The following is a 22502-nucleotide window of genomic DNA, read 5'->3' as shown; positions in this document are numbered from 1 at the left end:
AACGTATTGAGCTCTTCGTATGCTGCAAGCAAAATCAAACAAGTTTGATCTGATGAGACTCTAAAGAAACCGTTCATCTAAGCATTCTCTATCTCTTCTTCGCTCATTTCAACCGTCTTATCTTCAGTCATTTGTCCACTATGAGGAGATACGATCTAAACCTACGCAATGTGGTTACTAGCTTAGAAACCATAGCCATATATATATTGCTACTGAATCTAGAACACACATAAAACATGAGAAAACTGTTATTGGCTTAAGCAGAAAGCGAGGAACCTGCTTCTCTCCATCCTGGTCGAGACTCGAGAGAGATGTGTCAGAGTTTTTATAATCAAATACATTTTATTTTAGCTTTCAACAAAAGTGGACGTGCCGGAGTGGTTATCGGGCATGACTAGAAATCATGTGGGCTTTGCCCGCGCAGGTTCGAATCCTGCCGTTCACGTTTTTTAACCAATTTCTTTCCCTTCACATTTTTACTATTTTGCCCCTTGGACACTAAACGTGAAACCATTTGTACATGTGACATGCATGTCTTATAACTACAAGGAGCTCGTTGAGCTTAGACACAAATGCATGCACTAAACTACTGAAGAAGCGTTGAAGCTGTGAGGAGAAGAATGAGGTAAATTTTTTTTGGGAGTAATTTGCAAGTTTTTGTACAGTTAAAAGCTTTTTGAGTTTTTTTCCGAGCGTGTGCGCCTTGTGACTTGTGAGGTGTTTAGTTGAAATGGAATAAAAATAGTTTAAAAAAAATACAAAAGAAACTACTGAAGAAGCTTAGGATCTTTATCGGGGTCTCTAACCCGTGTCTCTTACCTTAATTACAATTAAAAAAAAATGAAAAATAGAAAAGGAGAAAGACACCTCTCTTAAACAAGCCCCGCAAGGGACTGTTGCGTAGAGACAGTTGAAACAAGACTGGGTGAAGGAGAGGTGGTGTTTCGGTTGTCTCTCTCTCCAGTCCTCTCCTGGTGGGTCGTATCTTCTCCGGCTCGTCTCCCTCGGTTGATATGGCCGGCGATCTAGGTCAATAATCTCAACGAAAAAGTTAAGCTCGATGGTAATATCTTCTTCTTCTTATATAATTTTGATTATTCTTCTTCTTTCTACTTATTGGAACCCTAATTACAGAGCTGAAGAAGTCGCTGAACGCAGTGTTCTCGCGGTTCGGGAAGATAGTGGAGGTGTTGGCGTTTAAGACATTGAAGCACAAAGGGCAAGCTTGGGTTGTGTTCGACAATCCCGAACCTGCTTCCAATGCTATTTCCAAGATGAATGGATTCCCCTTCTACAACAAACCCATGGTACCCCTTTTGATTTGAACATCCAATTACACTTTGCTGATGAATCATTGAGATGTCTTTTGGCTGCTATTGCATAATTAGGTGTTGATTTCACTTTAGGAAGTCTCTGTAGGTGATTTTCTACTTGTAATGCAAGTCATATTAGATATATAGTTGTTGTGGTGTCTTGTTGGGTTATTGAAGAAAATTTATTTTTAGGTCGATGAATCATTGAGATGCCTTTTGGCTCACTTTAGGAAGCTCTGTTGGTGATTTTGCTACTATTGTTTTTTGGTTTATTGAATAAATTGGAAGTTTTGGGTTGTTTTATCTCTTTTCTGAGATATTCTCTCATACTTATGATCAATCACTTTGATGTATCATATCAATCTTCTTTCTTTGCAGAGAATACAATTTGCAAAAAGAAAATCAGATGTTATTGCCAAGGCCGATGGTACTTTTGTTCCTCGCGAGAAACGAAAGCGACAGGAGGAGAAAGGTGCGTGAGACTTGTTACTCTTTTTTTGTTACTCTAATCTCTGAACTAACTCTAACCTCTTAGGTCTTTAGTTATTGTAAGTCATGTTAAGATAGTTTATGAACGTGGTGTAAGTCATGTTAAGATAGTTTATGAATGTGGTCCATTCAAATTTTATATTAGAACTTGCATTGTTTGTCGCTTATTATTTGGCTTTGCTGTACTGTCTAATTACAAATACTGTTTGTTGCAGCAAATATCTAGAATGTGCAAGAAATTTAATTCATTACAGTACTCGTGCCGCTATTGGTCTGTCAAGTTTAGACAACAACAACAATTTGTCTCTTCTTTCTAACATTGACTCAACCATTAACCTGATTATTAAGAAGAATGTGAAGAATATTGTGGACGTATTAGGTTTCTTTAATCCCAAGTCTTTGGTTTACCAATGAAATGGATTCAGACGGTTCGAGTCAAGCCTAAGATAGATCGATATTACAGAATCTACTTATTATATAATAGATTGTAAACATCGATTGTTACAAAATTTTATTGTTTGTTGTGTTGGTTTGTGTTTATTGATGCTCAGTTATGTTTATGTCTTTGTGTCGTCTGATGGTTAGATGAAATACAATTTTTATATGTTCGGTCTTTGTGTGTTTAGGATCAAATACATTTTGATATGTTCGGTCTTTGTGTGTTCAGGTGAATGGATCAAGAGACTTGAGGAAGGGTCATCAGAGAGAGGAGTACGCAGCAATACAGGTTAGAGTTTCTCTCTTTCGTCTGGTCTGTAATGAGATGGTGTAGCTTCTGTCCGAATTGAATTTAGGGTAATTAATTGTTGTCTCACAGTAATAATGTATGTTTAATTGTTTTCATGTTTTTATTTAAAAATGTATCTTTAAAATGTTATCTTTTACTATGTTTTATTTAATAATTTTTTAAAAAAATTTAATAAAAAATGTTTAATATTATTTTATTTTTAAGAAACCTTAAACAAGAGACTTGCAATGGAGAGACAAAAATCTCAAGTTTCTTAACTAAATCTCTTAATCAACTTTATTTCTTAAATACTATTAAAAATCAATTAAGAGACCTTTAATGGGTATATAGGATAAAGATGCTCTTACATGGCGAGGGAACATCCTATTTACTCTGAAACTAGATAGTAACCCGCACTTTGCGCGGGATAATAAGTATATATTAATGTTGAAATTATATATTATGATTATGTATAACATAAAGTATATTTTAAGCGATAGTTAGATAGAACTAAAAGTATGATTGTTATAGGGGCGAAGCTAGAGACTTTTTATAATGGGTTCACTAATATTAAAATTTAATATATGGTGTTTGCAAGTTTGAGAAGAAGCTTTGGAAAATAATATTTTTATATTTCGCCTATCACGTTGTAGTAGTTATGGACTTAGGGTTTAACACATAACATCGAAAAAAAGTGGATGAATAACATATTATAAGCAAAACAATAACTGTGTGAAATGAAAAAGCATAGCTCCTTTAAATTCAAAAAACATAGTTGCATAATAAAAGAAATTGAAGGTTATTTGACCATCTAAATTGTAAAGGTTGTTCCAGATGCGACCAACACGTGAGACTTGCTGGTGGTTCGTTCCTGAAAGTTTCTTCTCATCTTCAAGGTCGTCTAATGCAGAGCTCTCATGACGGCGAAAGTGGTGACACTCGCATGCTTATATTGCTTGCTCGAGAAGACTAATACACTAAGCCGAAATGATTTACAGTGATTCAGTCTCCTCGAAACAGAGATCATCTCATCGAGCAGTAACAAAACCGAATACGACACATTCATCTAGAAATAGATTTTCAACGTCCTCTTTCAGCAATGAGAGGCGGTTTTCGAGAACGCGAGTGCTCTGCTAAATGCATGAAAGCAAGTATGGGGAAAAGAGTTTTTTCGTTAACACTTGGCATCATATTAAAGTTTCATCGCTTTGTCGTCTCTACGGATCTGTCGACTTAATAGCGATAGCTCAGATGGGTTAACGTTTTTAACATAAACGTATCGCTTTGTCGTCTCTACGGATCTGTCGACTTAATAGCGATAGCTCAGATGGGTTAACGTTTTTAACATAAACGTATAGATGAATAAAGAATCTTAATTGATGCTATGATTATATTGAGAGGATTGATAAATCAACTAATCGAACTTGAAGTTGAAGGTTTATCGTCGAAAAAAATATAGATTGTATGAAGTTATTTTAAAAAAATGTTAGTGTATACGCATTAAATCCACAGTTTTAGTGAGAAACGTTCTCTGCGTGACACCTAAACGTTCTCTGCGTGACACTTAAACGTTTTATTAAATAAAAGTCATGTCACCACGTCACATTCCTTGCCAATAAATTTTTAAGATAAGTTTTAAAAATTTCTCCTTTAATATGCATGGGATATCATGCTTCGTCCGTCATGTCCCATTTTCAACCATTCACAGACTACTGTATATGCTCTTCTTATCTTTCTCTCGTATTGCTACTATTTTCTGCTCTAAGTTCTAGAACCAATTAGTTTGAATACCACAGGGTCAAACACATGTCAATATCGTTATTTGCATTAACTCTCCCTTCTTTGGCCGTAAGCTCTTGTAGACCTTTGAAAGTCGATCCCGAAATTTCAGGAGTTTTTTTCTTGAATGTTACGCACTGTTAATAGTAAAACCATAGCCAGTCGTCATGACTCATACACGCGGTATAGTGAGTCATGCTTAGAGCATCTTCAAAAAAAAACTCTATTTTGAAGTTTTCAAAATTTTATATTTGAAGTTAGTGTTCTTCTCCAAAAGTAAAACTTCAAACTCAACTTCAAAACTATTTATATTTTATAATATGGTCTTTATATTTGTCATAACTAATTTGAATTCATAAAACTTTTGTAAATAACTAGCACATATATAAACATATTACAACAATATTAATTAATAAAATATTCTATTAAAATTTTAAAATTTAAATAAAAATAACTTAATTAATATTAAACTTCAAACAAAATACCATATTATTTCATAAAATGATTTTCGTAATGCATATATGATCTATTAGTGCATATCGAATTAAAAATGGCTCTCCTCATTTTTACTTTGTAGATTATGAGCTAAAAGTTGTAGAAATCGGGTAATATTGATACTTGTAAATACAAGAGACCGGAATAAGAAAGTAAAAGAGAAACATAAAATATTGCTAAAAGACTAATTTCTTTTCGATGATATTAATACTTGTGAATATATTCGATATGAACAAGAAAGAATTGTACGAAAAAAAACATCAAAAGCAACAACAACAACCATCTTCAGTTACACAAAAAAATTTGGACAATATTTGAAAATTTTGAAGGTTCCGGATCAAACTTACCTGACTATTAGTGTTGTTATAATATTTAAATTTGTGTAATAGTTATGTCTTCATGTAATTTTTTTAAATGTTTTTCTTAAGTTTTTTTTGTATATTATTGTTGTCTAAATCTAGTTTAAAATATTTTAAATCTTATTTTAAAGTTTTATTTAATTTTATGTGTAAAATTTAAAATATGTAAACAAAATTTAAAATATTTATGAGATATAATTTTTTTAAGGATTAAAACAATAAATAAAAAAATATTTATGAATCATAAAGTTGATGTGTGATTGTAAAGATCAAAATACAAATAAAAATATGAAACTTTAAATATAGAATATCTTTGGATATGCTCTTTTGGAAAGAAAGAAAAAACACAATGGCTTTGGCATGTTCTGTGTCCGCTTTTCTCGCTTGACTTTAAGCATGTTCGTTTGACCGCCGTGTTGTCGTTCGTCCGTTTGTCCGACGCTATTAATATAAAAGCATGTTTTCTATCAGCTAAAATCTGTTGATTTACCATCATATTTTTTCCCGTCGTCGTCACTTTAGATGTTGTAGCGACAAACAAAGTATATTGGGGTATTTTGTCATCCGCTTGTCTTCCTTTACTACCATTTAATAAATCGTATTGTCAAACTTTTCCCCCCAAAGTAAGATAAACAAACTATAATGGCGTTTCTTTACCTAGGTTAACAAGCAAAACAATATACGAAAGTCAGCTAGACTTGGCGTCCAGGAAACTGACCTTTAAAAAAATAAAGTTGATGTATGCATGCTGATGAGGATGAAAATAAATAATTGTTACGCGCACTTTAAAAAGAGATACAATTACCGGCGGTAGAAGATATAAAATCCACGTCAGCTAAAGGATAACTATCATAATTCATAATGGATATAAAGAATGTATAATACCTAAGGAAAATTAATGAGAGCTTATCCTCTACGGCCTTCTTTATTTTGATGTCGACAGCATAAATATCCAGTTTCTATTTCTTTTTCAGGGCAGTAAAATACCACTTGTATGGGCAAATCTTGTCTTCGTAATATGTCATGTTGTATGCAATGATACACTAGTTGTATTGAGTCTATTTGCAAAAAAAATTTTGATAGTCATTGACAACGAGTTAAATTAATGCATCCCCTGTTCATCTATAAAAATCTAAACGATTTGGCAAATTATTTCATGTTTCTATTCTTTTGTCTTTTAATCAACGGCTTGGCGAATTTTCTTGTGACGAATACCTTTTTCAAAACTATGAATTATTGAATGCGACCAAATAAAAGTATTGAGTTTTGAAATTTCGACAAGAACATTCACTGTGTAGGTCCCAGGCTCCCAGCAATGCAGTATTACTAGTCTATTCCCATCTGTGAACGTCGTTTTATCGTTTTGATTTATCAAAGAGCCACCCAACGAATCACGTCTCTTCTCTTTCAGGATGTCGACGCCGTGTCGCTTTGTTCTCGTCAACCTTTCTAGTCACTAGGACGCCGTTCGTTTTGCTTCCCTCCTTAGCTCATCCTTCACGGCACAGTAAATTTAGTTTATTAATTGTCATGCGGCAGCTCGAATTTTTTCACAGCAATTATCTCAGTTACTAGACCTTGAACGTTATCTATCAAACAGATAGCATGGACAACGTATAGTCGTCTACGACCACTTCCAAAGGGGTTCTTCCCATTGAAGCTCTTAAAATATGTGTTATGTATATATATATATATATAAATATAAGTATTTGTGGGATCCACAATTTTTGTGGAACTCCATAGGCAAAGGTTCTTAAAATCCCTATATACATACATATATCTATACATAATACATATTTTAAGAACTCCAGTGTATAAAACTCCATTTGAAAGTGTTCTTAGACTCAACAGACGCAATTTAATACACGGTATAGCAAAGAACGCCATTATACCTTAGCTTATAGCAAAAATAAATTGTAGAAAATATAAACTATGAGAAATATATAGATAGATACTATATATTTATGCTTTCAATCTAATAAATAAATCCAAAAAATAATAATAATCATAATATATACAAATATATATAGGATCCATAGGCATCATATTTTTAAGAAACTAACCAAATTTATAGGTTAAAAATGCTTACAAAGTAAACATGTGGTGGGCATGCACTAGAATGAGTCCGATCTGCATGGATCATGCTGCTACGCCAACCATTGTATTATTCAACTTTGTACAGCTTAACGATTGTGTGTAATTATTTATGTTCGTACTATAAGCATTGGTGATGTAGTTAGTTTTCTTAGAACAATGATTGTTGTTTTTTATGGAATGCTTTTCGATTCGTTATGTCACACGCGATAATCAGCTTAAATAAATATCCTTTTAAAAAAGAAAAAAAGATTGAAGATCTATCTGCCTACTATAAATTGTAAGTTTGTAACCCACATATTATAAGAGGATGCATCTTTGGTTTCATCTTTATTCATCGGTGTAATGGTTAGTATTATCATAGCAGATTTAAATAAACAAATCGGTAAGCAAAATGTTTATGGTCGAGCCAAGTTGTGACACACACATACAGACAGCAAGCCGGATAAGAAAGGCCAATATAAAGCTTCTAGAAGGGATAGAGAAAAGATAATGTAGGAGGAAAGACCCAACATTGTTTTCAGCTGGATTTGTATAAATTCTGTTTATTTTTAATTTTTATATCTTCTATAAATATTAGTTGATTTTTAAAAGACTATTAATTATGTGCTTGGACTTTGTTCCACATGTATATTGAAACTTTTTTTTGTACTACTGACGTTAATTTAGTTGTTTATAATGAATAGATCGATCTTTTACAAAGCAAAAGGGTGTGATACGATTAATATTATAATATGAGAAAAAGGGTGTGATCTAAAATCTAGATTCATAAGGTACATACAGAAAGTACAGTCGCTAATGTGCAAGTGTAAAGATTTCTTCTTCCTTTACGATAGATTTATTCATTCTCGTTCCTTACACTATGAACTGTATACTTACGATCTTGTATATCACTTACGATCTTGGATATATTTTCGTTTTTATGGCTGGATTACTAAATTTGATAATAAGAATACCACCAAAATAATAGTAGATATTAAAATAAATTTAAAATATCTCATCCTTCAACTTGTCCCAGTTGATTCAAAGCCTCGACCTTTACGCTACAAGTCGCAAACCATTAACCGGACACCCATTCTCACTTCACATGCCGTTATCTTCATTTCATTCAGAAAAATAATATTTCATCCGTTTCATATTAATTGCCGTTGTAGAAAAAAAATTTCGTTGCAAAATAAGTGTCATTTTAGTTTTATTCTGCAGTTTATTTTTCTATTAGTTGAAATAGGAATAGGTGTATGGGTAATAACATTTTTATATAGAAAACATGCAAAATTAAATGATTTCTTAATCTGCGTGCAAAAATCTCAAATGACACTTATAATGAAACAGAGGGAGTATTGTTTCATTTACTCCATCTGTTTCATTATAAGTGTCGTTTTAGGTTTCGTCACACGAATTAAGAAAACAATTAATTTTGTATATTTTTTATAAAAAATATTATTACCTATACACCTAACCATATTTCAACCAATAGAAAAATAAATTTTGTATAAAATTAATAAATTTTACATTGAAAATCGAAAACAACACTTATTTTGTAACGAATTTTTTTTTCTAAAACGACACTTAATATGAAACGGAAGGAGTATAAAACAAGCTTACAAAAAACTAATTGTTTTTCTTTAGACAGAGACAAAATTCACGAATTATTTGTTTAGGCAAATAATAATAAGGAAGGATATGAATGAATCAAGGAGTTGAGAGTTTCTAGAAACACTTATCATCAAATCAAATATCTATAAAGCGACACACTCTCCTCTTCCACCTTCAGCATCTTCTCAACCTTCTCTCTATCCACTTCCCTTTTTTCTCACTTTAACATCTTTCACTCTTTTTAAAAAGCTTCAATCTCTTCCCTTCTTTTCTTCTCCAGAAACTAAAGAAAATAAAATCTTTCGAGATGGAACTCATCCCTAATCTCCCCTACGACGTAGCTCGCGAGTGTCTCCTCCGCTCCTCTTACAAACAGTTCCCTGTTATGGCCTCCGTTTGCAGAGGCTGGAACCGTGAAGTCTCTGTCTCTGAGTTTTTCCAGCAACGAAAAGCTTCAGGGCATAGCCAAGAGCTTCTCATCATGTCGCAAGCTCGTGTCGACACGGACAGAGAACCCGGATCCGGCAAGAACTTCGCATCGCCGGAATACCGGGTCGCTGTTCTTGAATCCGGGTCGGGTCTCTGGACGGAGCTTCCTCCGATTCCGGGTCGACTCAACGGACTGCCTCTGTTCTGTAAACTTGTTTCTATCGGGTCGGATCTTATTGTATTGGGTGGGCTTGACCCGGTTACATGGCAGGCCTCTGATTCGGTCTTCGTCTTCAGTTTCCTCAACTCCAAATGGCGCGCGGGGGCAACCATGCCAGGTGTCAAGAGATCATTCTTCGGATGCGCTTCGGATTCAGATCGGACGGTGCTGGTTACCGGTGGACACGACGAAGAGAAGCAAGCGCTGACGTCAGCGATCGTGTATGATTTGGCGGAAGACGAGTGGACGTTTTTGCCGGATATGTCGCGGGAACGAGACGAGTGCAAGGCGATTTTCCACGCTGGCAAATTCCACGTCATCGGTGGATACGCCACGGAGGAACAGGGGCAGTTCAGTAAATCTGCTGAATCCTTCGATGTGTGCACGTGGCAATGGGGTCCAGTGAGAGAGGAGTTTCTCGACGGCGGGGAAACCGTAAGCGCTCCGATATACGCTACCACCGGCGAAAACGGGGACCTGTACGCGTGCTGGCGTGGAGATGTGATGGTGCTTAGGAATGGCACGTGGCAGATAGTAGGCCAGATCCCTGCTGATGTGTACAGTGTGGCGTACGCGGCAGCGAGGCCGGGAAAGCTGACTGTGATCGGCAACGGCAAGGCTTTGGCTGGTTACGGTGGAGCTACCGTAGGGTATATCTGTGATTTAGGTAGCTTTAGATGGGTAAAATTAGAAACACATGTTGGTCACGTGCAAGCTGGTTGCTTCTTAGAGGTGTAATATGAAAAGCTCTTTGGAGTCTGGATCTAAGACCATCTTTATTCCGGGTTATTAGAGGTTATTTAATCCAGGGATCCCATAAAAACCGATCACAAAAATAATGAAATAAAGATCAAAAGTAATGAAATAAGGGTCGATTTTGGTTGGGTTTTTCACTGTTTACGGGTTCTATCGGCACATGATGGTTCTTTGTTTTTTAATTTTTTTTCAGATTAAAAAATTAAAAAATTAAAAAAAGGGTTTAGAGTCAAAGATGCTCTAAATCCCAACAAAAAACAGTCTAGTGCATAAATCTTTCTTGGAAAGAATAAAAGAAATGTAGTTGTGTTTATGCAAATAAATATTAGTATATGCTATTATATGGTATTTTTTTCCACTTATAAATTTATAATGTGACGTCTACTGAATATCTATGTTCTTACAAAATTTTCAATAGGAAATATCGAACTGTTAAGTTTTAATGGCAGACCTACCAAGTATCTATAGTATGTATCAACTAAGAGGTGGACCAGTGAGGTGAACTATGTTTTCCATAAAAGAGATTTTTTTTTTTTTGAACATATTTCATTTCATAAAGCCCAATGGGCAAGGTACAGAGGATTTAAAAGTCTACATAAAGGCCCAATATATTAAACTTAATCGGAAAGAAAATATATTGATGAGATGAGAATTGGTCTACGAGTCTTCCACCGAAAGAGATTAGGACCACGTGGCATCATTTAGGAGATAGATCTAGCATCTTCCACCAACTTCCGAACACGCCTATTGCCGGTGTATCCTCCGCCGCGAAGTCGGTGTCTTATCCGCCTCTAAACCGTTGTCTTCTCCGCTTCAATTTACCACCATCAACAGACTTCAGAAATCCTCTGAGATTATCCTCTTTGCAGACTACCTACGCATATTACCATATTCTTCAGTCACCATCTTCACGTATCTCTGGGGAGGTTGAAGGAGGAAAAGATATAGATCATTTGTTAGGACATCCATAAGACCCCAACTCTTCTTGATCTGATCTCACCATCGCCAAGACACTCCCAATCTCTTGATTTACAAACAAAGAAATACTACATGCAAAGCCCAGTTTGTGTGGCCATAAATCATGTAGATTTATAATCCATTGAAGTAAAACAAGCTAAAATGAGAAAAGAAGAACTAAGGACATAGCTTCGGGATTTTTGATTAAAGCAAGCAAAGAGGATTTTATGGATATATCTAAAACTTATTTATTCAAACCAAATCGAAAGCACAAGATAATCATGAAGAACAAGTTCGATATTGGCTTGAAAAGACACAACAAAATCGTCAAACGAAATATAAGTCGCCTAGCGAAAACCATTATCCGCTAAACGGAAGATAATATAATACACCAAAAAAGAAAACACAAAAGAGTATGGCAACCGGTGGCGATTAGCCTACCGGCCGCCGGAAGACGATATCAGTTTTTGAAGGTCTAGAGAGAAGTTGGATGATTTTTTCCATAAAAGAGATAATCTTTTATTCATTCTATTCTGAGAGAAAACGTAAAATCAACACACAAGACATAATAAAGAGAGGGTACTAATACAGGCAGATTTTTAAATGTCAACACAAAACTTATATGAAATATAAAGGATCCTAAGAAAGCTGAATGGGCTGAGAGTATAAGAAACCCATTAAGTTTGTTATTGTAGGTTCAGTAAATCATGCTTCTCTTGAACTCAAAATGGGCTTGTGAGGGCACTTGTTAGGTTTGACAAATGGACGGCTAGGATTTGAAAAGCGGTTTCAAATTTGGATTACACCTGAGGGGGCAAAGTTCGAAGATAGACTGACAACTGACTTTAAAGTGAGAGGCAGAGACACCCTCTGTTACAAGTAACATCTATTATTAATACCACTACTTTTTTCATCTATATAATTAATCTTAGCCGTTGGATGTGAAGAGGAAATAGCTTCATTCTGCGTCACAGCTTTGTCATTAAATCCAACGGCTGGCAGCTTCATGACACACACAAATTAAATTGAACGGAACACTGTTACACACTGTCTACCCTATCGCCCTAAAGAACTGACCTCAATTTACTTTCTTCCTTAACCCAAAAGGTCAACATATAGGTTATCTATTCATTCACATCCCCCTCATGCATCAACTCATTTGTAAGCAAAATCAATTGTTTGATATATAAAGCTGCCAGTATATAGTGTACAAAATGGAGCTGTAATTAAACATCTACTTGTGTTAAAAAAAAAAAAAATAAATAAATAAATAAATTAAACATCTACTTGTGAAATGATTTTGGCTTCCTTGCCGAGTATGAAAAAAAGAACTTGTAGATTTTTTTCTTTTGTCACAGAAAGAACTTGTAGAATAAATATTTATATCCTGATGATAGTGGACTACACGCGGCGAAATAGTTGACCCTTCAACAAGTTAATTACGAGGGATGATGATGATAATAAAAAAGAGAGATTATCCCTAACAAAAAGTAAAAAGCAACAGAGATGTCACCAGCTTAAGATCAATATATAGCCTAAAACTGAAATTATGACTACAAATTATGATTAGCAGTCGCGATAATCATCTTCATTACGGTGATTAGTGCCGTTGGGAGAAGAAAGAGGAAACAAAGGCAAAAGCATCGGTGCTGGCTCAGCCCCGCTTCTCGGACTCGGAAGGAAGTAGAACCCTTTTTCCGCGATAGCTTTTTGCTCCTCATTGTCCGGTGGTGTGTGAGGATACTCACGCGCTGAATGTGGGCTCACGCGCGCCCAGAATGGGTCCAGGTGAGAGACGGGAGAGACCAGGAACCCTCGGCGGAAATGGCTGAAGGAGTCGTTGTTGATCTTCAGCTCCATTTTCTTGGATGACTGACGACGTTCGTGGAGCTTGAAGGCTGGTTTCTTCGGTGTTAAAGGAAGCTTCTGTTGTGCTGTGGAGAGTTCCGGTGGTGCTCCGGTGAGTTTTTGGACGATGTTTCGGAAGTTGGAAGGATCTGCTTGAACGAACATGGTGTTTGGGTCGGTGACATAGCTCGGCGGCTGCTGGTGGTGGTTCGGGTGGCTCATGGCGGTGGAGATTATGTATGAGGTTGAGAAACCCTTTGGTAGAAGAAGAGAGAAGAAAAGCCTGTTTTGTTTTTGTATAGAAGACATTCGTCTGCCTACTATCCATTTATTTAAAGAAGACCATCTTCTTGTGTGTGTGTTTGACATTTTTGCCAACATTTTAAATTTAGTAATTAAAACTTGCTAATTTATTTGACTTTTGCACGTCTACAACTTGTAGGTTGACTAAAAATAAATAATCGTTTAGTTAACAATTCATTGATTCATTGATATATAATTCGAACACGGATTTAAACCTTTTCCAGATGTGTATAAGTTAAAGTCAACCCCGAAGCTAACCATACCTTAGAATTGTTGCCAATTCTTTTACCTGAGAAGTGTGGTTCATATAGATTAATAATGTGATAATGAAAAATAGCCGACCATTTGTTGACTCGGTATCCATTAGTCTAATATCTCATACCATATGACAAACGTATATAATTATAGTTTATACGTGGTTACTGAAATGATATGCAATAAAAAGGTGAAAAACCTAGACATAGAAGGCTAATGTTATAGTAATTTTTCTAGGTAGTTTCGTAATAAAGGAATTAACGAGATCATGAGACCGGAGTATGTAATAATAACTAGTGACTACTGAGTATAAATTATCACATCCATAAATTATAATTTTCAAATTTTGAATTTCCAAAGAAATAAATGCAATGAGAAAGAGTGCATCAGAAATTTAATACAAATGCACAATATAGCTAGAAATTTAAAAATAACACTAAAGATTATAGGCTTCCGTATATTAACTATTTACCAAAAAACTGAATATTTTGAAAAAAAATTCAATAAAATGACAATATTGTTTTAATGCATAGTTGTATTATGAACTAGCATATGATGATGGTTTGATAGGTTTGAAATCTTTGTTGTCTTGATTTCTCTAGAATACCGATTTTATTGTAATTTATCCACTGATTTATGGAGCATATGAACTAGCATATGAAGCTTTACCCGGATCTCAAACTGGATTCCCTCATTAATCAGGAATCCCAAACATGAAATTTATAGGTAATCATGACTTCGGTAGATCCTCATGATGCATAAATTATTAGAAGTATTCCATTAAGTCGTAATCAGATGGAAGATAGAAATGGATGGCATTTTACCAACAATGGGAAATATTCGGTTCAATCAGGTTATCAAGTGGAAAGTTTCTATCCTGATAAGGAAAAACCACCAGTTTTTTATGGCCCACGGTGGATACATTAAAAGCTTTCTGCTGGAAAGTGCGGTGCCCTCTGAAAATAAAACACTTCTTATGGCAACTCTCAGGATGTATAGCGGTAATGAAAAATCTAAAATCAAGAGGAATACAAGGGGATATATGTTGTGCCCGATGCGGAGATCCGGAGAAATCAATAAATCATGTTGTTTTTGAATGTCCTCCGGCACGTCAAGTATGGACATTATCTAAGATACCATCGCATCCTAATATTTTTCCTATCAGTTCTTTTTTTGTTAATATGGATCATCTTTTTTGGAGAGTTAATCCAAAGATGGATGACCACTAATTTGCATGGATATTATGGTATATATGGAAAGGCCATAATAACAATTTTTTTAGCAATCTGGATATTGATCCGAGGGAAATACTCAAATTAGCATAATTTGAGTCATCATTCTGGGCTGAGCACAAGTAGTAAATGATCCAATGAGGGGGCATCAGGTACATACCACTTCCACATTAGCAACGTCAGGACGATGGTGCTTCATAGATGGATCATGGAAAGATAAAGATTTATTTTCAGGTTAAGGCTTGTATAGCACTTTAGCGGGTTTCGATGGTTTATTAGGGGGCATTCCAGGGCATGTCTCTCACCCCTTCATTCGGAGGTGGAGGCTTTAATTTGGCCAATGGAATGCATGAAGAATTTAAGACAGTTTCAGGTGACGTTTGCAACGGATTGTTCTCAATTGGTGAAGATGGTTTCGGAACCAGAAGAATGACCAGCATTTGAAAGTTATCTGGAAGACATTAAGCTTTTAAAAAGAAGTTTCCTCAACTCAGACATCGTTCATATACCGCGGACGGAGAACCTACGGGCGGATAGTTTAGCATGTAGTGCTAGGAAACAACCGTCTTTCGTTGTTCACATGGATGCAGAGTTACCGAATTGGTTTACAGAGTCAATATGAGTCTGTAAATGTTTTGTTTGCTGTCAAAAAAAAAAAGAGAATGATGCCTATGTACCATGTAAGAGAGTTTAGAATACATTAATAAAAATGTATAATGTGGTTAGAAATTTTAAAACAACACTAAAGATTATGGACTTCAGTATATAGAATATTTACCGAAAAACTGAATATTTTGTAGGGGTTAACTCATAGATTTTGAGATTTTTTTTAAAAAAATATGACAATATTTTTAATGCATAGTTGTATCATTAACTAATATATGATGGTAGTAAGAGAGGTTTAAAATTTTTGTTGTCTCAGTTTCTCTAGAAAGGCGATTTTCTTGTGGTTTGTCCTTTGATTTAGGGAGAATATGAAATTTTACTAAATTAATAGATAAAAAACAAGAACAATGCCAATGTAACATGAAAGAGAGTTTAGAATACATTAATACAAATGTAGAATGTGGTTAGAAATTTTAAAACAACACTAAAGATTATAGGTTTCAGTATATTAACCATTTACCGAAAAACTTAACACATAGATTTTGAGAAAAATTCAAAAAATATGACAATATTGTTTTATTGCATAGTTGTATCATAAATTAACATATGATGATGGTGAGAGAGGTTTGGAACTTTTGTTGCCTCAGTTTCTCTAGAATAACGATTTTACTGTGATTCGTTAAAAAACTTTTGGGAGCAAATGAAGTTTTACTAAATTAATTGAAAAAAATAGAACGATGCTCATGTACCATGTAAGAGAGTTTAGAATATATTAATACAAATATTGAATGTGGTTATAAATTTTAAAACAACTCTAAAGATTATAGGTTTTCAGTATATTAACCATTTATCGAAAAACTTAATATTTTGTAAGGGTTAACATATAGATTTTGAGAAAAATTCAAAAAATATAACAATACTTTTTAATGCATAGTTGTATCATAAATTAACATATGATGATGGTGAGAGAGGTTTAAAACCCATTTTGTCTTCGTTTCTCTAGAATAACGATTTTATTGTGGTTTGTCAACTAAATTTTGAAGCGTATGAAGTTTTACTAAATTAATTGATAAAAAAATTGAATGATGCTCATGTACTTTGTAAGAGAGCTTAAAATACATTAATACAAACGTAGAATGTGGTTATAAATTTTAAAACAACACTAAAGATTATAGGTTTCAGTATATTAACCATTTACCGAAAAACTTAATATTTTGTAGGGGGTTAACACATAGATTTTGAGGAAAATTCAAAAATATGACAATATTGTTTTAATGTATAGTTATATCATAAATTAACATATGATGAAGGTCAGAGAGGTTTGAAACCTTTGTTGTCTCCGTTTCTCTAGAATAACGATTTTATTGTGGTTTGTCAACTAATTTTGGGAGTATATGAAGTTTAACTAAATTAATTGATAAAAAATAGAACGATACCCATGTACCATGTAAGAGAGCTTAGAATACATTAATACAAATGTAGAATATAGTTAGAAATTTTTAAAAAAACTAAAGATATAGGCTTCAGTATATTAACCATTTACCGAAAAACTTAATATTTTGTAGGGGTTAACGCATAGATTTTGAGAAAAAATAAAAAAAATTGACAATATTGTTTTAATGCATAATTGTATCATAAATTAACATATGATGATGGTGAGAGAGGTTTCGAATCTTTGCTGTCTCTGTTTATCTAGAATAACGATTTTATTGTGGTTTGTCAACTAATTTTGGGAGCAAATGAAGTTTTACTAAATTAATTGATAAAAAATAGAACGATGCCAATGTACCTTGTAAGAGAGCTTAGAATACATTAATACAAATGTAGAATGTGGTTTGAAAATTTAAAATAAAACTAAAGATTATCGACTTCAGTATATTAACCGTTTACCGAAAAACTTATTATTTTGTAGAGGTTAACACATAGATTTTGAGAAAAATTCAAAAAATATGACAATATTTTTTAATGCATAGTTTTATCATAAATTAACATATGATGATGGTGAGAGAGGTTTCGAACCATTGCTGTCTCCGTTTATCTAGAATAACGATTTTATTGTGGTTTGTCAACTAATTTTGGGAGCAAATGAAGTTTTACTAAATTAATTGATAAAAAATAAAACGATGCCCATGTACCATGTAAGAGAGCTTAGAATACATTAATACAAATGTAGAATGTGGTTTGAAAATTTAAAACAACACTAATAATTATAGACTTCAGTATATTAACCATTTACCGAAAAACTTAATATTTTGTAGGGGTTAACACATAAATTTTGAGAAAAATTCAAAAAATATGACATTATTATTTTAATGCATAGTTATATCATAAATTAACATATGATGATGGTGAGAGAGGTTTTGAACCTTTTTTGGCTCCGTTTCTCCAGAAGACCGATTTTATTATGGTTTGTCAACTAAATTTGGTAGCATATGAAGTTTTACTAAATTAATTGAACGACACACATGTACCATGTAAGAGAGTTTAGAATACATTAATGCAAATTTAGAATGTAGTTAGAAAATTTTAAACAACACTAAAGATTACAGGCTTCAGTATATTAACTATTTACCGAAAAACTTAATATTTTGTAGGGGTTAACCCATAGATTTTGAAAAAAATTCAAAAAATATGACAACATTATTTTAATGCATGGTTGTATCATAAATTAACATATGATGATGGTCAGAGAGATTTGGAACATTTGGTGTCTCCGTTTCTCTAGAATAACGATTTTATTGTGGTTTGTCAAAACATTTGTGAAAGCTAATGAAGTTTTACTAAATTAATTGATAAAAAAATTGAACGATGGCCATGTACCATGTAAGAGATTTTAGAATACATTAATACAAATGTAGAATATGGTTATAAATTTTAAAACAACTCTAAAGATTATAAGTTTCAGTATATTAACCGTTTACCGAAAAACTTAATATTTTGTAGGAGTTAACACATATATTTTGAGAAAATTTCAAAAAATATGACAATATTGTTTTAATGCATAGTTGTATCATTTAACATATGATGATGGTGAGAGAGGCTTTGAACCTCTGTTGTCTCCGTTTCTCTTGAATAACGATTTTTTTACTGTTTGTCAACTAATTTTGGTGGCATATGAAGTTTTATTATATTAATTGATAAAAAAATTGAACGATGCACATGTACCATGTAAGAGAATTTAGAATACATTAATACAAATGTAGAATGTGTTTAGAAATTTTAAAACAACACTAAGGATTATAGGTTTCAGTATATTAATCATTTACCGAAAAACTTAACACATAGATTTTGAGAAAAATTAAAAAAATATAAAAATATTGTTTTAATGCATATTTGTATCATAAATTGACATATGAAGATGGTCATAGAAGTTTGAAACCTTTGTTTTCTCCGTTTCTCTTTAATAATGATTTTATTGTGGTTTGTCAACAAATTTTGGTAGCATATGAAGGTTTACTAAATTAATTGACAAAAAAATAGAACGATGTTCATGTACCATGTAAGAGAGTTTATAATATATTAATAAAAATATAGAATGTGGTTAGGAATTTTAAAACAACTCTAAAGATTATAGGTTTCAGTCTATTACCCATTTACCGAAAAACTTAATATTTTGTAGGGGTTAACACATAGATTTTGAGATAAATTAAAAAATATGACAATATTGTTTTAGTGCATAGTTGTATCAAACATTAACATATGATGATAGTCAGAGAGGTTTGAAATCTTTGTTGTATCTGTTTCTCTAAAATAACGATTTTACTTGTGTTTGTCAAAAAACTTTTGGGAGCAAATGAAGTTTTGCTAAATAAATTGCTAAAAAAAAGATGCACATGTGCCATGTAAAAGAGTTTAGAATACATTAATGCAAATGTAAAATGTGGTTAAAATTTTTAAGACAACACTAAAGATTATATGCTTCAGTATATTAACCATTTACCGAAAACTTAATATTTTGTAGTGGTTGACACATAGATTTTGAGAAAAATTAAAAAAATATGACAATATTATTTTAATACATTGTTGTATCATAAATTAACATATGATGATGGTCAGAGAGTGTTGGAACTTTTGTTGTCTCCGTTTCTCTAGAATAAAAATTTTATTGTGGTTTGTCGAAACATTTTTGGGAGGAAATGAAGTTCTACTAAATTAATTGATAAAAAAAAGAACGATGCCCACGTACCATGTTAGAGAGTTTAGAATACATTAATACAAATATATATAATGTGGTTATAAATTTTAAAACAACTCTAAAGAATATTGGCTTCAGTATATTAACCATTTACCGAAAAACTTAATATTTTGTAGGGGTGTTAACACATAGATTTTGAGAAAAATTCAAAAAATATGACAATATTGTTTTAATGCATAGTTGTATTATAAATTAACATATGATGATGATGGTTAGAGAGGTTTTGAACCTTTGCTATCTCCGTTTCTCTAGAATAATGATTTTATTATGGTTTGTCATTTAATTTTGGTAGCATATGAAGTTTTACTAAATTGATTGATAAAAAAATTGAACGATACACCTGTAATATGTAAGAGAGTTTAGAATACATTAATACAAATTTAGAATATAGTTAGAAATTTAAAACTTCACTAAAGATTATAGGCTTCAGTATATTAACCATTTACCGAAAACTTAATATTTTGTAGAGGTTAACACATATATTTTGAGAAAAATTCAAAAAATATGACAATATTGTTTTAATGCACAGTTGTATCATAAATTAACATATGATGATGGTGAGAGAGGTTTTGAACCTTTGTTGTCTCCGTTTCTCTAGAATAACGATTTTATTGTGGTTTGTCAACAAATTTCGGGAGCATACGAAGTTTTACTAAATTAATTGATAAAAAATAGAACGATGCCCATGCATCATGTAAGAGAGCATAGAATACATTAATACAATAATAGAATGTTGTTAGGCTTCAGTATATTAACCATTTACCGAAAAACTTAATATTTTGTAGGGGTTGACGCAAAGATTTTGAGAAAATTTTAAAAAATATGAAAATACTATTTTAATACGTAGTTGTATCATAAATTAACATATGATGATGGTCAGAGAGGTTTGGAACATTTGTTGTCTATGTTTCTCTAGAATAACGATTTTATTGTGGTTTGTCTTTTGATTTAGGAAGAATATGAAGTTTTACTAAATTAATTGATGAAAAACAAGAACAATGTCCATGTACCATGAAAGAGAGTTTAGAATACATTAATACAAATGTAGAATATGGTTAGAAATTTTTATACAACACTAAAGATTGTAGGCCTCGGTATATTAACCATTTACGAAAAACATAATATTTTGTAGGGGTTAGTTAACACATAGATTTTGAGAAAAATTCAAAAATATGACAATATTGTTTTAATGAATAGTTGTATCATAAATTAACATATGATGATGGTGAGAGATGTTTTGAACCTTTGTTGTCTCCGTTTCTCTAGAATAACGATTTTATTGTGGTTTGTCTTTTGATGTGGGAGAATATGAAGTTTTACTAAATTAATTGAAAAAAAAACAAGAACAATGGCCATGTACCATGAAAAAGAGTTTAAAATACATTAATACAAATCTAGAATGTGGTTAGAAATTTTTAATTAACACTAAAGATTGTAGGCCTCAGTATATTAACCATTTACCGAAAAAAATATTTTGTAGGGGTAACACGTAGATTTTGAGAAAATTTCAAAAAATATGAAAATATTGTTTTAATGCATATTTGTTTCATAAGTTAACATATGATGATGGTGAGAGACGTTTAGAACATTTGTTGTCTCTGTTTCTCTTGAATAAAGATTTTATTGTGGTTTGTCCTTTGATTTATGGAGAATATGAAGTTTTAGTAAATTAATTGATAAAAAACAAGAACAATTTCCATGTACCATGTAAGAGAGTTTAGAATACATTAATACAAATATAGAATGTGGTTAGAAATTTTAAAACAACTCTAAAGATTATAGGTTTCAGTATATTAATCATTTACCAAAACACTTAATATTTTGAAGGGGTTAACACATAGATTTTGATAAAAATTCAAAAAATATAACAATATTGTTTTAATGCATAGTTGTATCATAAATTAACATATGATGATTGTGAGAGAGGTTTGAAACCTTTGTTGTCTCCGTTTCTCTAGTATAACGATTTTATTGTGGTTTGTCAACTAATTTTAGGAGCATATGAAGTTTGACTAAATTAATTGATAAAAAAATTGAATGATTCACATGTACCATGTAAGAGAATTTAGAATACATTAATACAAATGTAAAATGTAGTTAATAATTTTAAAACAACACTAAATATTATAGGCTTTAGTATATTAACCATTTACCGAAAAACTTAATATTTTGTAGGGGTTAACACATAGATTTTGAGAAAAATTCAAAAAATATGACAATATTCTTTTAATACATAGTTGTATCATACATTAACGTATGATGATGGTCAGAGAGGTTTGGAACCTTTGTTGTCTCCGTTTCTCTAGAATAACGATTTTATTGTGGTTTGTCTTTTGATTTAGGAAGAATATGAAGTTTTACTAAATTAATAGATAAAAAACAAAAACAATTGCCATGTACCATGAAAAAGAGTTTAGAATACATTAATACAAATCTTGAATGTGGTTAGAAATTTTTAAACAACACTAAAGATTGTAGGCCTATGTATATTAACCATTTACTGAAAAAACATATTTTGTACGGGTTAGCACATAGATTTTGAGAAATTTTCAAAAAATATGAATATATTGTTTTAATGCATATTTGTGTCATAAATTAACATATGATGATGGTGAGAGACGTTTGGAACCTTTGTTGTCTCTGTTTCTCTAGAATAACGATTTTATTGTGGTTTGTCCTTTGATTTAGGAAGAATATGAAGTTTTACTAAATTAAGTGATAAAAAACAAGAATAATGCCCATGTATCATATAAGAGAGTTTAAAATACATTGATACAAATATCGAATGTGGTTAGAAATATTAAAACTACACTAAAGATTATAGGCTTTAGTATATTAACCACTTACCG

At 32.4% G+C, this 22502-nt stretch overlaps 3 protein-coding genes and 1 non-coding gene across 5 annotated transcripts; 3 read left to right on the top strand and 1 right to left on the bottom strand.

Annotated features, from left to right (window-relative positions):
- The first annotated feature begins 363 nt into the window (after positions 1-363).
- TRNAS-AGA lies at positions 364-445 on the top strand. Its single transcript has one exon. It is a non-coding gene; the product is annotated as a tRNA-Ser (tRNA).
- Positions 446-821: 376 nt separating this feature from the next.
- On the top strand, positions 822-6781 carry LOC106357430 (U1 small nuclear ribonucleoprotein A-like). Of its 2 annotated transcripts, none has more exons than XM_048761653.1 (5): positions 822-1063; positions 1135-1307; positions 1692-1785; positions 2470-2529; positions 6574-6781. In XM_048761653.1, the coding sequence occupies exons 2-5, from the start codon at positions 1275-1277 to the stop codon at positions 6735-6737; spliced, it is 351 nt and encodes a 116-aa protein (XP_048617610.1). In that variant the 5' UTR covers positions 822-1063; positions 1135-1274; the 3' UTR covers positions 6738-6781. The 2 variants fall into 2 exon arrangements, with proteins under 2 accessions (XP_048617610.1, XP_013652563.2); XM_013797109.3 differs by lacking the exon at positions 6574-6781 and adding an exon at positions 3354-3914.
- A 2196-nt stretch (positions 6782-8977) lies between these two features.
- Positions 8978-10389, top strand: LOC106354847 (F-box/kelch-repeat protein At1g80440-like). Its single transcript, XM_013794893.3, has one exon. It carries the CDS (start codon positions 9160-9162, stop codon positions 10237-10239), a length of 1080 nt encoding a protein of 359 aa, XP_013650347.2. The 5' UTR covers positions 8978-9159; the 3' UTR covers positions 10240-10389.
- A 376-nt stretch (positions 10390-10765) lies between these two features.
- LOC106357429 (VQ motif-containing protein 11-like) lies at positions 10766-13467 on the bottom strand. The gene has a single exon (XM_013797107.3). It carries the CDS (start codon positions 13441-13443, stop codon positions 12781-12783), a length of 663 nt encoding a protein of 220 aa, XP_013652561.2. The 5' UTR covers positions 13444-13467; the 3' UTR covers positions 10766-12780.
- Positions 13468-22502: the final 9035 nt, after the last annotated feature.

This window comes from Brassica napus, chromosome C6 (genome assembly GCF_020379485.1).
Source record: "Brassica napus cultivar Da-Ae chromosome C6, Da-Ae, whole genome shotgun sequence".
NCBI lineage: Eukaryota > Viridiplantae > Streptophyta > Magnoliopsida > Brassicales > Brassicaceae > Brassica > Brassica napus.
Note: the sequence above shows the minus strand (reverse complement) of the source record. Positions and strands in the feature narration are given on the sequence as shown.